The sequence below is a fragment of the Alligator sinensis genome, unplaced genomic scaffold (genome assembly GCF_000455745.1).
Source record: "Alligator sinensis unplaced genomic scaffold, ASM45574v1 scaffold1164_1, whole genome shotgun sequence".
Taxonomy (NCBI): Eukaryota; Metazoa; Chordata; order Crocodylia; family Alligatoridae; genus Alligator; species Alligator sinensis.
In genome coordinates, this window is record NW_005842225.1 from 896,572 (window position 1) to 911,544 (window position 14,973).

At 53.0% G+C, this 14,973-nt stretch overlaps 1 protein-coding gene across 1 annotated transcript in view; it reads left to right on the top strand.

Moving 5' to 3' along the window:
- The window catches only part of PRKCB (protein kinase C beta), a 160,907-nt gene that overhangs the window by 125,909 nt on the left and 20,025 nt on the right, over positions 1-14,973 (top strand). The window contains exons 8-13 of the mRNA XM_025208282.1: positions 1,600-1,773; positions 5,756-5,847; positions 6,495-6,557; positions 9,059-9,197; positions 13,096-13,176; positions 13,492-13,599. Of these exons, the coding sequence (XP_025064067.1) occupies positions 1,600-1,773; positions 5,756-5,847; positions 6,495-6,557; positions 9,059-9,197; positions 13,096-13,176; positions 13,492-13,599 (657 nt within the window). The remainder of the gene's footprint in view (positions 1-1,599; positions 1,774-5,755; positions 5,848-6,494; positions 6,558-9,058; positions 9,198-13,095; positions 13,177-13,491; positions 13,600-14,973) is intronic.

The window sequence follows — 14,973 nt, forward strand, 5'->3', positions numbered from 1 at the left end:
CAAAATGCTCAGAGAGATCACAGCAGGCCTGAGTGGTTTAGGCACTCTGGATTCCTGTTTGAAATCTCTGGGCTTCTCTTGTAAATCGTGCATCAGTGTTTGCACGCCTAACAGCGCTGACGTGGCGTGGCACCTTTCCGAGGATCTCAGGGCGCCCCTGGGAACTCTAGTTGAGAATCGGTGGTCCGAATACTTGGACTGCGTTCAGGAGCTTTGCTTGCTTCTCATCGTCACGCAACACGAGGCCGAATTCAGCGCCGTGACCCTTGTTTCAACTTAAAGCTCCAGATCTTTGGAGCTATTCTGGGTTTGCAGCGGTGTGACGGAAGAGAATTGGGCTCCGTCTGCCACGTGTGATGAAACCCTGCTCAATGCTGAGTTGAACCTTGATGTTCTCGCTGTGCTTCGTCTTCCTCGGGTCATGCAAAGACTGGCGTTTTTGCTGGAAATCCAGGCTCTTGCCGTTCACAACTAGTCCGCCGAGGCCTTTCCTAGCGTTTTCTTTGCAGATCTGCTGTGGTCTGAAATGATCTCTGTTCCACTCAATTGGTGCTGATTTCCCATAACTTATTTTCAAAATGTCTTAACTCTGTTCCTGTTGTGACCTGAGGATTTCAACAGTTTCTTTTAAATGCAGAGTAATTCAGTTCTGCTGAATATTTGAATTCAACACAACGAGGGGGAGAGAAAACAAGAAGCAAAACACGGTCTCCGGTGACCAGGGTTTATTTCGGAAGCAGTCCCACAGCAAACTGGAGCAATGTGTCTTAATAATGGGCAGGGTGTCGATGGGATTTTTTTTCCAGGTTCCTCATTCAGGGCGATTTGATTAATGAGAGAGAGTGGTATTACCAGGAGGCAGTGCAACCCGGTTTATAATCGTAAATACATCTGCAAAGCGACTCAGTTGGTTTAAAATACTAGGTGAGCAAATTCTTCTGCAAGAGATAAAGCAGTTGCTGAGCTCGGGATGCAGGAATAGCTGTGTCTTGGTGACCATGTGTAGTGCTGGAAACCCCGGTGCCTTTTGCCCCTGCCGGGCAAAGTGGAAGGGAATTAGCTTCATTGGTTCAGTTTTTGCCACTGTTGATAGGCTTGAAAGTGTCCTAATGTCCATGGCAGCTTCACGCCTTGAGAGCCACCGCATTTGGTGGCAGCTCCCAGGTGGAAGTTGGGCTTGTGACTGAGGTGCTAGCTGGGGGTTCGAGAGGTCTGGGCAGTGCTGCTGACCGCCTGCCTGACCCTGAGTGGGTTTTAGGTGCTGAGATCAGTCAGGCCCTTGGGGCACTTGTACACGTCACGGCGTTTGTGGCACTTGTGGAAATCTCATTTGGGGTGTGAAGCTTCAGGCACCTCCACCCCTTTAAAAAATTGCCCCATGGTATGTCTGTGCTGCTGTTCCCCACTTTCACCTGGGGAATGAAAGCACCGAGTCCCCTCGCAGGGATGCTGGGAGGATGCATTCACGACTGCTGCCACGGTCCTGGGGGGCACAAACCCAGCGTGGAGCTCCTGGCGCGTGGGATGGCGAAGCGGAAGCTGCAGAAGCTCAGCGGATGGGGCTGCCTCTTGTCATCTCCCCCCTTCTTCCCCACGCAGGTCATGCTCGCGGAGAGGAAGGGCACAGACGAGCTCTATGCCGTTAAGATCCTGAAGAAGGACGTCATTATACAGGACGACGACGTGGAGTGCACCATGGTGGAGAAGCGCGTGCTAGCGCTGTCCGGGAAGCCTCCCTTCCTAACGCAGCTCCACTCCTGCTTTCAAACAATGGTAAGTGCGTGGCGGCGCTCCCGTCGCCACGGGCTTGTGCAAACCGCTTCTCTGAGCGGCATCGCTTGATTAATGACCTTGTTTCGCACGCCAGGCTAAGAACCAGACGGGGAGTGCCCGCCTGGTCAAGGCTGCAATGGAGATTGGAAGTGTTGCCAGTCTTGGGGAAGGGGCTCTGTCTAACCAATCCAGATAGGAAATGAGACTTCCTTCCTGCCACTATCCCATCCTCCCTGGCCCCCATGATCAGAGCACACCACACACTTAGAATAATAGAAAGTTAGGGCTGGAAGGGACCTCAGGAAGTCGCATCCAGTCCACCCCCCTGCTCCAAGCAGAACCAGCCCCAACTGCATCATCCCAGCCAAGGCTTGGTCTGCCCAGCTCTTGAACGCCCCCAAGGATGCAGACTGCACCACCTCTCTGGGTCACCTGTCCCAGTGCTTCACCCTCCTAGCGAGAAAGCTCTTCCTAATATCTAACCTAAACTTCCCTTGCTGCAACTGGAGCCCATTGCTTCCCCTCTACCTCGGGGAGGGGCTGACACATTGCAGGGGGCTCTGGAAATGCCTGCTCAGACACTGCCCAATTCGCATGCAAAAATGGAGGCAGGAAGGAAAACATTGGCTTTGTGCATGCTTAAAAATGGAGGCTGGGGTGGAAAGAAGCCAGACCTCTTGAAGTCTTATCATCGGCCAACCTTTGGCTGAATTGGATCCAGCTGCTTAGGAAAGACCCTTTGCTAGGAGCTGAGTTATAACCCAGAGAGCAGAATGGAATTGTTTCCCCCCCCGTAAGAGGCGCTGCGGGGAATGACAAGGCCGAGCTGGTGGTGAATCCTAATAAGTCCAGGAAACGCAGCCTGCAACGGGCATGCTATTAAACTTGTGCAAATCAGAACTGGGGGGAGAAGCTTCTTTAAAGCAATCTCTGGCCAGATGCTGAGCAACACATCAACAAAAATGCCCAGGTACTTGTCAGCCGGAGCAGGGAGCAGTAATCGGCAGAGTCCTTTAGACAGGCAACAATGCAGCCTAGGAGGATTACATTTTAATAGTATCCCAGCAATTTGATTTACCAACCATTCAGAGTATTGAAAGTGTGTGGACCAGCTTTGCAGTACCGTAATCAAAATACGGCAGGGGAAGCTATTTCACTCACCATCTTTGTGACATCTGAAGTGAGTCAGTGCAGGATTATTTCTAGGAGACCTACAGTAGCTTAATAGTAATCATATTTGTAATGTAATCAAAATGTGTAGCCGAGTGTATTATCAAATGCAAGCACAAAGCACTTTGATTTCTGAGAGCACTGTCTAGAGCGCGGTTCCCAGCCTGGGCTGTTAGTGCAGTCGGCCAAATCCACATCTTAAAGAATGAGGAGAGGTGAATGAATAAGAACGGCTGGTCAAGCCTATAGGAGAAGTCCCCGAGCCTCACACCCTTGCCTGTCAGGAGCTCGTGGACTGGAAGAAATGAGTCTGAGTCACAGCATCATTATATAGCAGGAGGTAGGATCACAGGATTACTGAAAATGAAGGTTGAAGGGAGCTCAGGAGGTCACATCGAGTCCAACCCCCTGCTCCAAGCAGGACCAGCCCAACTACATCATCCCAGCCAAGGCTTTGTCTACCCGGGTCTTCAAAACCTCCAAGGGTGGAGATTTCACCACCTCTGGATGACCTGTTCCAGTGCTTCACCACCCTCCTAGTGAGAGAGTTTTTCCTAATATCCAACCTCAACTTCCCTTGCTGTAGCTTGAGCCCATTGCTCCTTGTCCTTGTGGCGGGCCAGTAGGGGGAGCTCCTGCGTTGAGCCTCCCACCTCACTATGCCCGTCCGCCTTCCGGACTCCACGTGTCCCTCCAGGGGTGCCTAAGCCCTAGCAGACCCCCTTTCGAGCCCCACTGCAGAGTCTGTGGGTAACGTGTGCTGCCACCACCCCGAGAAGGGACTGTCTGGGGCCTGCGTCCTCGGGGAAACACAGGCCTAATAGTCCTATGGGTACTCGACCCAATACAAGAACTTGGGGCACTTCCCCAAGTCGGGGGCCAAAAAGGATAGTCTCCCTTAGTCCGCAGACCCAAGGGGCCTCCTGGGCATAATTGAACCCACCCCTCAATAAGTCTCCCACACTAGGTACAAAGGAGAACTTTATTGGTTGCAGAGGGCAGGGTTAGAACAGGGTCCAGGGTAGAGCAATATCAGAGAAATCCCATAGCGCAAACGCCTATGGCTGGGTAGCCTTTGATCTCGCATCTGAGCTATTGCAAGCTGTATATCTAGGTGGGTCTCAGGTAGGTTACCCACAAGTATCATCCAGAGGCAGTCGGAGATCCCCTCCGGAGGCAGGCAGTTCCCTGATCATGAGTTTTGAGAGAGAGAGCCAGTTTCAGATGGTCCAGCTCTTCTTTGTTCCTGAGTATCCCTCATGGCTGCTGCCCCCCTCCTCCCCTGTAGTCCTTAACTTACATAGCCCTTGTGACCTCATTTACCTGGTCCAATGGAGGCCAGCACCTGTTGGCTGTGAGCCAACCAATTTGAATACATCACTAGTTGCTGGGCAGACTCTAGCCCACCAGGAAGGAAGCCCCTCACCCAGGTATGTGATGCCAGTCACGTGGGCAGAGGGAGCAGGTTTCCCCCCTCCCTCAGGAGTGTATCCAGCTCAGGTTACCCAAAGAGACAGGGTAAGGATATGTCCTGTGCTGGGCCCATCCTAATCACAACTGTCACCGAGCAGAGTTTTTGGGGGAGAAGCAAAGGTAGCTTTCTGCCACAGGACAGGTCCTCTGCCCCCACTGAGAACAACCCGGCTCCATCCTCTTTGCAGCCCCCCTGCTATCGAATCCCCCTTGGTCTTCTCTTCTGCAGACTAAATCAGCCCATTTCCCTCCGCCTCTCCTCACAGTCCTGTCCCGCAGCCCCACAGCCATTTTCATTGCCCTCCGCCGGACTCTCTCCAGCTCATCCACATCCTTCCTAGAGCGCAGCTAGGAGATGGGGCCTGGCGGGTGTCCTGCCTTTCCTTCCAGCTGCACTGCGGAGCAAAGCAGGATGAATTCGAACTCAGCAGCTGATCTGCAGAACGAAGAGCTCGTGGGCCCAAACGCTTCCACCTTCTCCACCTGGGTTGTAGGACACGAGGGAGGGGGGCTGCTTCTCTTGGGGTGACTGAGCCCAAGCAGACACCCCGGGAGCACGCCGGCTTCCAGCAAGTTCGTTTTCCCGGCGCTTATGCAATCCTGGTGCTTTTTTCTTTTTCCAAAGATAGGAACCAGGGTGGCGTTTCATCGCTGGGTGTGCATCCGCCCGCCTGCAGCCAGACGAACCATCTGGCTGCTTTTATTCATAAAACAACTTCTTTTTAAGCACAAACGCGCTGTCTTGCTCTAGACGGAGGGAAGCTCAAGCCCTGGTTGTATGACAGTAGCCATCTCCTTAATAGTCTTCTCCCTTGACATTGATTGATGTGTTTAGGAAACAGATGCAAACAAGCTGAATGCTGTTTTGCTTCTGAGTTATTACCGTGAGGGAATTAGTGCGATTGGGATTTGTGGAAACAACTGTCCCCTTGCCTGGTGCGGAGCTGGATCGTGAGCGGAGAAGCGGCTTCGCTGATAATACTGAGCGCGGCGTTTCCTGGCCAGCTTCATTGCAGACCCGCTCTGTCCCAGATTCCCCCGGGCAAATCAGCAGCTTTCCATGAGACTCCAGCAAAGAGCGCCCCGTGCTTTGAAGGGAGCTGGCGTGTCTGTCTGGCCACCCTGCACCGTGCGGATCCAGACATCGTTGGCACTGCGTGGCAGGGGCCAGCGATTGCAATTAAGCACTTACAATATATGATGACAGACCTGGGGCATTTTGCAGAGGCACAAATGGCCCTGCTGTGCCGCTGACAATCGAGTCCCCAGCCTGCGGCTTGGCTGAATGACATGCTCTGGTCATGACGCAGCTGCTGTTGATTTTCATCTTGTTCTCTAGGATCGCTTGTATTTTGTGATGGAGTACGTGAACGGCGGCGACTTGATGTACCAGATTCAGCAAGTCGGGAGGTTTAAAGAGCCGCACGCTGTGTGAGTCCCGTGTGAGCGTTTGTGCTTTGGGGGAGGCGCTGCATGCTTCGGAGTAGCGCAGCCGGGAGTCTGGGCAGCAGGAGAGGAGGGACATGCCTCGGGGTGGGGAGCTCAGGGATGTCGACCAAGGGTGCATTCAGCGGTGTTGGCTCTGCTCACTCTTCTGAACTGTGCATCACCATTTATTTCACCAGATGCATAATAAATTAAAAGCCTCAAAGGATATTAGCTGGCTTGGGACCACCCACCTGTGCAAGGGGAGCCACATCCCTGTGTCACGACCCCCCAAAGCACACAGCTGGTCCAAGACGACATGCAGCTTTGCATGCAGTATCCCACCCGGTCCTGGTAACGAACTGCCAGAGATTGTGTCTCTGTGTTTTTAATGAGAATCTGTGTAATCAGAAGTGAAAGCCACACACTAGCCCGCAGCAACCCAATCGTATTATTATGACCCCTGTGGGGCACGCGCCAAGTTATGTCACCGCCGTGTGATCCTCGTCCAGTATTTTCACAGCGCGATTGTCTTGATCCTTCAGTGCCGCGCACCCAGCATGCTCCATCCTGTGTAATTAGATTGGAAGGCTTTTCATTTTAATTTATCTGCATTAATTATCTGCATCTTCCTGTTAAATCTTTCATTTCAGATTCTATGCAGCTGAAATTGCCATTGGCCTCTTCTTCCTGCAAAGCAAAGGCATCATTTATCGGTAGGTGAGCATGTTTCTCCATCTCTTTCCCCTCTCGAACGAACTTCCGAACACACTGGGCTCTGCTTTTTGTGCTGATTTGCAGCTGGTGCTTCAGGCTCGAGGATGCAGCGGCCTCGCATTCAGCCTTCTTCAAGGGCCGTCCCCCGTCCCCGTGTCACGGCTCCCAGCTTGGCAGTGCTGAATATATCTGCCATGAATGGCGCTTGGTGGCCTGTTAATGTCACTGGCTTACGAGCAAGTGTTCGCCTTTAGGTTTTGTGGGGAAGAGAGCTCATAAAAGTAGCTTTGATGCTTCTCCTGCCACACTTGCACACTCGCTCTCTCACGTTTCTCTTTGCACATCATAAATCATGGCCAGCAGGGTGGATTGATTGAGATGTGGGCTTTACATTAAGGCATTACTTTCTCATTATTGAGGCTTAAATGAAGTGCTTATGAGTGGCTTGTCCCGAGTCTGCTCGTATAAACCTGATGCTTGCTGTTCAGAGGCCTGTGCTTCGTTGCATCGGGCAGCGTGCCTTGCACCATCGCCGGCACCTAGTAGCTGGGTGGTTTCCCAGGCTGGAGTCCCCACAAGGTCCAAGGAGGGCAAGAGCCCCCGTAAGCACTGCCAGCTGCCACTAACGGCCCGGGGAAACCAAATGCCAGCTCCGCACGGACGCACTGAGGAGCTACTGCAACTCTGCTCCAAAGACCAAAGAAGTGGGGGGCCCCTGACGCTTGCCCCTTGGGGTCCTTTCTCCCTCTCTGCAATTACACGTTGCCTTGCACATGTCTGTCCGTGGCCTATCTGTGTGCTCAGCTCTGCCGCTATATTTAGAACAAAGAGAAAATAAAAAATAACAAAGAGGAAGAAACTTAAAAAGCAAGAGGTTGCAAATTCCCTGCGTTTTCACGTTGTTGAGCAAAGATTTGTTTAGCTGGAACGGAGGGCGTCTTCCTTCCCGGGCTGGTTTTGCAGATCAAGGGATCTTGGTTCCAAGAGGAGCTAAATATCATTGTCCTGTGAAACGGGCCCTTTCCCAAATACTGTGCGCCCCGAGGCTGCAGGCTTAGCCCACTCCTGTGCCGGTGACCCCCAACAATTTGGTGCTGGACCCGCGAGACGGTGCCGTGACTTGTCCGTGCCCTTCAGAGCAGAGCAGGGCAGGGCTGTGTGGTTTCCTCTAGTCTGGAGAGGGCAGAGGGTGGTGGAGCGCATGAAGAGCGGGGTGGGATGAAGGCCAGCTGGGTGAGGAGCGCTGAATATTTAGGGGGTGTTTCCCAGCCTCTTGCAACGGACTTCTCCATTGCCCCCAATTAGAGAAAAATCCTGGTCGTTTGCTTTGGAACAAAGTCAGGGTGTGAAAAGGGCAAGCCCGGGAATGACCTTTAATGAGCAAGCAAACCACCCTCCAAATGCTCCTTTATCGGGGCTCGGCTGCCTTGCTGCACGCTGCGGTGGGCTGGAGGCTCTCGGGGAGACCTCGGGTGCCCTGAATCACCGAGGCCCTGTTAAAGTCCATGGAGCTGCACTTATTTATGCTAGCTGGGGATCTGGCCCTGTCTGCAGAGGGGACGGTGTGAATATTGCTGCAATGCCCGGTTCGTGTCTTGGCCCATTGGCTTGTCAAAGAGATTGGTGGCCCCTCCGTGCCCGTGGCGGTTGATGGCAATCGGCTCAGAGTTCACGGTTTATACCCTGACCACAGGCCGCTCCGTCTCCTGTCTGGTGGCCTCGCCCTCGCTATCGGGCAGTGTCTCGGCGCACGCACCATTTCCCAAACTGGAGCGCTCGGAGCATTGCTTCGTTGCACAGAGCATAAATAAGCCCGGAGCAATGCAGACCGCTTAAGTGCTCGGTAATTACGTGGGAGACGATCAGCTATAACTGAAGCACTGAGCACGTCCCAGCCGGTTCCCCATAACTCACTGGCCAGGACAAGAGCCTGACCCAGGGCTCTCGACAGCAGAAGCCACGTGGTTTTGTAGCTCGAGTTAAGCAGCCCAGCGCTTGGGCCAAGAGCTGGAGCAGACTGTGTCTCGTGTGGGTCGGGATCAGGACGGTGCTGGCTGAGCTGACTTCAGGAAGAGGCGTAGATAAGGCAAGAAGCTTTTCCAGCTCGGAGCGTACCTTATGATTGCTTGCAAACTTGCAAAACTCTTTGAGGTGCATGGAAGCTAGAGAAGAAAAATGATCTATTCAATCAGTGTCCTAGCCAGCACAGGTTTTTCTTTAATGAGTAGTTCCTGGTACTTTGTCCAGCCTGGTATTCATGCAGAATGAACGTTTTTCAAATAAAGCAATCTTGGCTGGCATGCTTCTGATTTCCTTCCTCCCCGTTGTTCCCAGAGCAGCTTTTTATGTTGAGCGCGTGGCGGGGGGTACCCGGGAGAGAGAGGAAATGAGGGACCTTTTGCATGAAGGGACTTGGCTTCCAGATGCCTGTCAGCTTTGCATACGACCTCGCGCCATTTATGCTCTCGTGTGTAACGGTTGTCTTCCCCTCCCGCTGCAGAGACCTAAAGCTCGACAACGTGATGCTGGATAGCGAAGGGCACATAAAGATCGCCGACTTCGGCATGTGCAAGGAGAACATCTGGGACGGGGTGACCACCAAGACGTTTTGTGGCACGCCTGACTACATCGCCCCCGAGGTGAGCCAGCGAGACGCAGCACGACTTCAGATTGCGGGCGCGGGAGGGGTTCGAGGTTTTGGAAAATAAAAATACCCCCTGGGAACGTGTGCTGGCTTCTGCCCTCCTGCTTTGGAGAAGCACAAGTGGAGGAAATACAGTGGCTGGGGTGCACTTCTTTTTTTCCTCTTGCAGTGGGTGTGAGGATTGAGTTGCCTTTGCCAGAGGCCCTCAAATGATTATTGTCAGCTGGCTGACCACGCCGGCAGCCAGATTGATCTAAATCAGAAAGGAGAGAGGTCTTCTCAGGACGTGGAGGACACTTGCAAAGCACAACGAGAGCTAGAGCTAGCTGGAAATCTCCTCTCAGCTCCAGCAGGAAATGCAGTTTCTGCAACATCGAGCCTAAAAATGTTCAGCCCTGGCTCTCGTGCTGGGGACAGGGGCACCACGCTGCCTAGAGGTGCCATCTGGTGCTCTCTGCCAAGGTGGTACCTTGGAGACTAACTGGGTCAGAGGCAGGAGCTCCTTGCACAGGATGACTCCAGTGGGAGCGGGTGGGCAGAGTGCCATTCGTACTGGTCTTGACTGGCAAACCAGTTGCCTCGGGTAGATGGAGCCTCAACCCTGTTTGTAACGTCTGCTTTTGGGTAGGATTGGAGAAGGGAGGATTGTGGAAACCAGAATGACCAGGAAATAATCTTCCCCCATTGAAGTAAAATCCTCAGGTGTCCCCCGCCGCGTTACAGCGAGAGCCGGCAGCCGTGCGTTGAACGATCGCCCTCTCCGTTCGTGCCGAACTGTTCAACGTCTTAAGCCGGGTGTCAGCGTATTATTTTAACGACTGATGGAGTCGTGTATGACAAATGGTGCTAAAAGCGCTGTAGGGGCGCATTTTAATAATTTATTCGGGATAGCCAGTGTTGCGTTTGATCCTAAGTACCTGTCCTCCCTGCAAAAAACACAAACATCAAATCTTCTTGCATTTTGCTGAACGTTCAGTTCGGCGATGAAATATTAATATCTATCCATTTAAATATTTTAGGGAAATAAATCTACTTCGTGGATGTGTCAAATTATGCCCCGGGATTCGAAACAGCGTTGTGTTTCATTACAGCCAGGGAGAGGTTTAATTACTAGTCTAAATGCATGTTACGCAGCCTCGTTCTACCGAGATTAATTCTAGTGTCCTGTTGGCACGTAGCTGTGTTGCTGCATGTGATAAATACTCTTTCAAAGCAGGACAAATGACCGGTTCCCTTGGTATTCTGCTGAGCATTAGTACTTTAAACCCTTATTTTCTTCTGTTTGCTCTAATTTTTGTTTCCTCCAATAGAAAAGCAAAGAATGGAGGAATTAGGATGCAAATGACTAATGGCTTTGGGGATAATTCTAATAGCTAGGCTGTTATTTAGTGCTTATGTACCTGTAGGCTCAAAGGAGGTAAGTAGCATCGAATCCTAGAAAATTTGGGTTGGACGGGAGTTCAAGAGGTCACATGTGGTCCACCCCCCTGCTCCAAGCAGGACCAGCCCCAACTACATCATCCCAGCCAGGGCTTTGTCCACCCGGGTCTTCAACACCTCCAAGGATGGAGACTCCCCCACCTCTCTGGGTAACCTGTTCCCATGCTTTAACTAATCTTCCAGTAAGAAAGTTTTTCCTAACATCCAACCTCAACTCCCCTCGCTGCAACGTGAGCCCATTGCTCCTTGTCCTGCCGTCTGCCCCCGCTGAGAACGGTCCGGCTCCAATCGGCCGACACCTGTTTTATAAACGGAGAAATCCTGTTCACAGACCTGGTTATGAGAACAGGTGAAAGCCCAGATTGCAGCCCCGGGTGCTCCCCATTGACTTGCTCAGCAGCAGCACATCTTCGAGTTAAAAAGATCCTGCGCCTCGTCCAACCCATTGGCTCAGACTTTGTCTTTTTGAAGTTTCCCATCCCTGAGGTTTAAAGCAGCTTGGAAGTGGCCTTCGATTTAACGAAGGCTGAAAGCCCCTCCTTGGCAGTAATAGATGATGGGACGAGTCCACGTCGGACTGTGCGGCAGGTCGCAGCGGTGCCTCCTGAGCTGCTCTGATGGGTCCCTTCTCCAAACTCTCCAGATATGAGAACTGCTCCACTCAGCGTGGCTGTTGCCATCCCGGCTGCGGCCAACACCTGTTTGCCTTTCCGACGATTAAAGAAGTCATTTGAAATGCTCTTATTTAATGCAGACGTGCAGCTTTCTCGTGGCATGGAAGAGGACCAGAGCGCCGGGTGGGCACGGGTGGAAGAGCCAGAGCCTCGGCCACAGACCGGGGAGGAGGGAATAGAGAAATAAAGCCTCACGCATCGCTGTCTGTATGGTTTCCTGCGATTAGCATGTGATTTGCATGCATATTTGAATCTTTTTGGAGTCGGATTCTGTGCTTAGGATGAATAAATTGTGTAATTGTTTTGCGGTGAGTGACAGATGGCAAACCCTAAGGCCCGTCGAGGTCTCCGAGGCCTGTCAGCAGCAGCTAAGCAAATAAACCAGGGCTTGAAGGAACACTTCCAAACAGGCTCCTCTCCCAGAGCCGCCCGTCGGGTCCCTTTGATTCGGAGCCTCGCTGCTGCAAGCCTTCCTCGGCTCTGGCGGTGTCTAGCGACGGCTGCGTGCGCTTGTTTGTTTTATTTCCATTCGAATTTCCTGCCTCCCGCCCAAACCTCCTGCCTTCGCTTGCATCATTTGTACTAAAGAGCAGTCGCCGACGGGTGTGAGAAGGGGAAAGGAGCCAGTGCCAGAGGTTTGTACACGCGGAGGCGCCCGGGAGGCACGATCCCATTCAGACTCAGACGGCGCTGGCCGGGCTGGTGGAATAGCTCAGCGTGGCTCTCCTTTGCTCCCCAGAGGCCTGGCTGCTGCAACCGTTTCCTTCGTTCAGTAGCACGGCAATTTAGAGAGCTCATGCTAGCAGCACGGGTTGGTGGGGACCACCGTCCCTGAGCTCTTGCAGGGTTTGCCATTAGGAAAAAGGTCCTACCGTGATTTTCGTTTGATACCAGTGCAAACACGAAGGCCGTGTCATTGCAAACAACAATGCACCGCACCAAAAACAAAAAAAGCCGCAGTCTTTTTTGGGCAGTCTTGCAAATAGCCTCACGGGCACTCCCAAATGGTCAGCTGGTCAGTAGAGAAAGTGATGCAGAGCAGGTGCGCTGTCCTGTCCCCCTGAAATTGGAGACATTTTCATGAAATGAAAGTGGGGTCTAATGTCCCATGTGCTACGGTTCATACTTCCCGGTGCTCTGGACAGCCTGTTTAACGGTACAGCTCTCCTGCATGCGAGCGGACAGGCAAACTCTATCAAAGCAGCTCTACTGGTTTGTAGTGGACTTATTTAACTGTTCCCCAGTTTAACGGAGAGCAGGATGCCATCCATTTCCAAATGAAGATGACGGTTTGTTGTGTCGCATTTGTGGCGATGAATCTAAAAGACGGGGAGGGAGAGGTGGGCTCCATTTTTGTCCAAATCCGATCATGTTGACTGATGATGTTCCTGTCCTCTCCTGCCCCGTACTGATTTCCAAGCAGGGGCTCAGTTCATCTGGTTTGTTAGAGCTGAGCCTTAAAGCAGACCATATTTTAGGTTTGTTCTGTATTAGTAAAGGTTAGCTGCAAAACCGAAGTGAACGGTCTCTTTTCCCCCCTAATGCTAACCTAGCCCGTGTCCTATAAGGGCAAGACAGTGCCCTGGCCTTCCAAGGGGTTGAACCCGTCCCGGTCGTGCATGTTTCCAGGACAGCTGAAACGGCTCATCCATCGCTTCTGAAAAATCAGGTCACCGTTTCCACGTCCTTCTGACCTGGGCTGAGGCTTGGCGTCGTTTTGCCTTGTGCCAGCTGGCTTCAAACGGAAGTGTAATCCCGCTGTTTCTCTGTTGTTTGCAGATAATTGCTTATCAGCCCTATGGAAAGTCGGTGGACTGGTGGGCATTTGGCGTTCTGCTCTACGAGATGCTAGCCGGCCAGGTAATTGCATTGTAATTGGTTCCCGTGGGACTGTGCTAAATGCCGTTTTGAGCAGCTGTTCACGTGTCATTTATTTTTGACCTGGCCAGCCATGGGGTGCCGTGTTCTTCATGCCAGGCTGGAGCGCACGAGCCGGTCTACCCCCGAGACCGAATCCCCCGGCTGCAGTTCAGGGAGGGATGAGCCACTAAGGAAAGAGACAGCACGGGCCTGGACGCGCGTGCAAGCGAGCAAGAGTGTCCCCACTGTTGCGTTGCTCCGAGGAGGAAAAAGACGTGCCGCTACACTCCCGTTGTGTTCTCTCCTCCTCCACAGGCTCCTTTTGAAGGCGAAGATGAGGACGAGCTCTTCCAGTCCATCATGGAGCACAACGTAGCCTATCCCAAATCCATGTCCAAAGAGGCTGTGGCGATTTGCAAAGGGGTAAGGCCTGACCCCCGTTTTTCGGGTGGGAGGAGGTGTCTATGGCGTGGTTGCACTGCACTGCACTGCCTGCCTGGGTTTACATGGGCAGTTCCCCTGCTGTTGCAAAAACACATTGCAAAAAAAACAACCACCCCAAACCAGATGCAAAACACATTGCAAAAAAAAAATCAACCCTTAACCAGGTGCAAAACACATTGCAAAAAATACCCCAACCCCAAACCAGGTGCAATGGCTTGTTTCTGTTGCCAGCACCACTGCACAGGTTTTGGGGATGAGTGAGCTCCGTGCTTGGACCTGCAATAGGCAGACAACGGGGGGTCTCACGGCCCTCTCTGACCACGATGTCTGCCGGGTCACGAGTGCTGTGAAACTGCGCGTGCTCGGCGGGTTCCCAGCTCAGGCCATGGCGTTGTGGGTCTCTGGAGATCGGCCCCCTGAGCTGTCCCTGTGGAGACCTCTGATATGCAATAAAACGGTGGCACTAACATCTGTTCGTCGGAGCGGAGAGCGGCGCTCGCTGTTGCGGCAGGTCGGGTTTTCCCTCCCATGCCCGACTGTCGCTGCTCCTGTCCTGACCAGCCCCGTTGCTGCTGCTTCCCGTGCCAGGTCCCTTGCTACTGACGGGTGGTTTTGGCAAAAGAATTCGAGGTCAAACACCGACCTGTGTCTGAGCAGTTTATTAATGGCTAAAAGGCGTTTGGGAGCAGGATCAAGCTCTTTTTCTTCACTGATCTCTTTGTGGCAGCGTCGAGGGGGCTGACCTGGCAGCAGCAGAGGTAGGAGCATGCCAGTCTCGAGGAGCCTGCGGGGCTGGGGCTGCTCGCCTCCGACGCAGGCTCCTTGCTTTGCGCTTTGCAGCGACAGCAAGGGCAGCCCGTGCATCCGTGAAGGAAAAGCAACACGCCATCAGGTCCCAAGGGGCCTGGAGAGGTTAATGGCATTTCTGCCCGTGTGTCGGTGGAAGCCCGTCTTGGAAGGCTTCGCTTTAGGCCCTGCAACTGTTGACGCCATGCAGACAGGGTGGGTACCGAGCCGGTGCCCACCTCTCAAAGGGGCAAGCTCCCAGCCAGGCAGCAAAGGCAGATAGTGTCTGCATGGAGCTTTATGGCCAGGGCCCAAATCTCCCTCGTCAGCCAGAAGGCAGCGAGACTGGTTTATGCTGGGAGGACTCGAAAAGTGGTTTTTGCTTTGAATTATTCAGACATTAGAAATCAGGCCTGGGCTGAATGGCAGCTAGCATCGCCGTCGCATTATGAGACACGGCGGCAGCATCCCAGCCCTGCTTTCAAGTCAGCGGCTTGCATCGCTAGCGGCGCGCTTGCTGGTGTGGGTGGGGGAGAGGGATGTTGCTGAGGCAGGCATCCCAGGGCT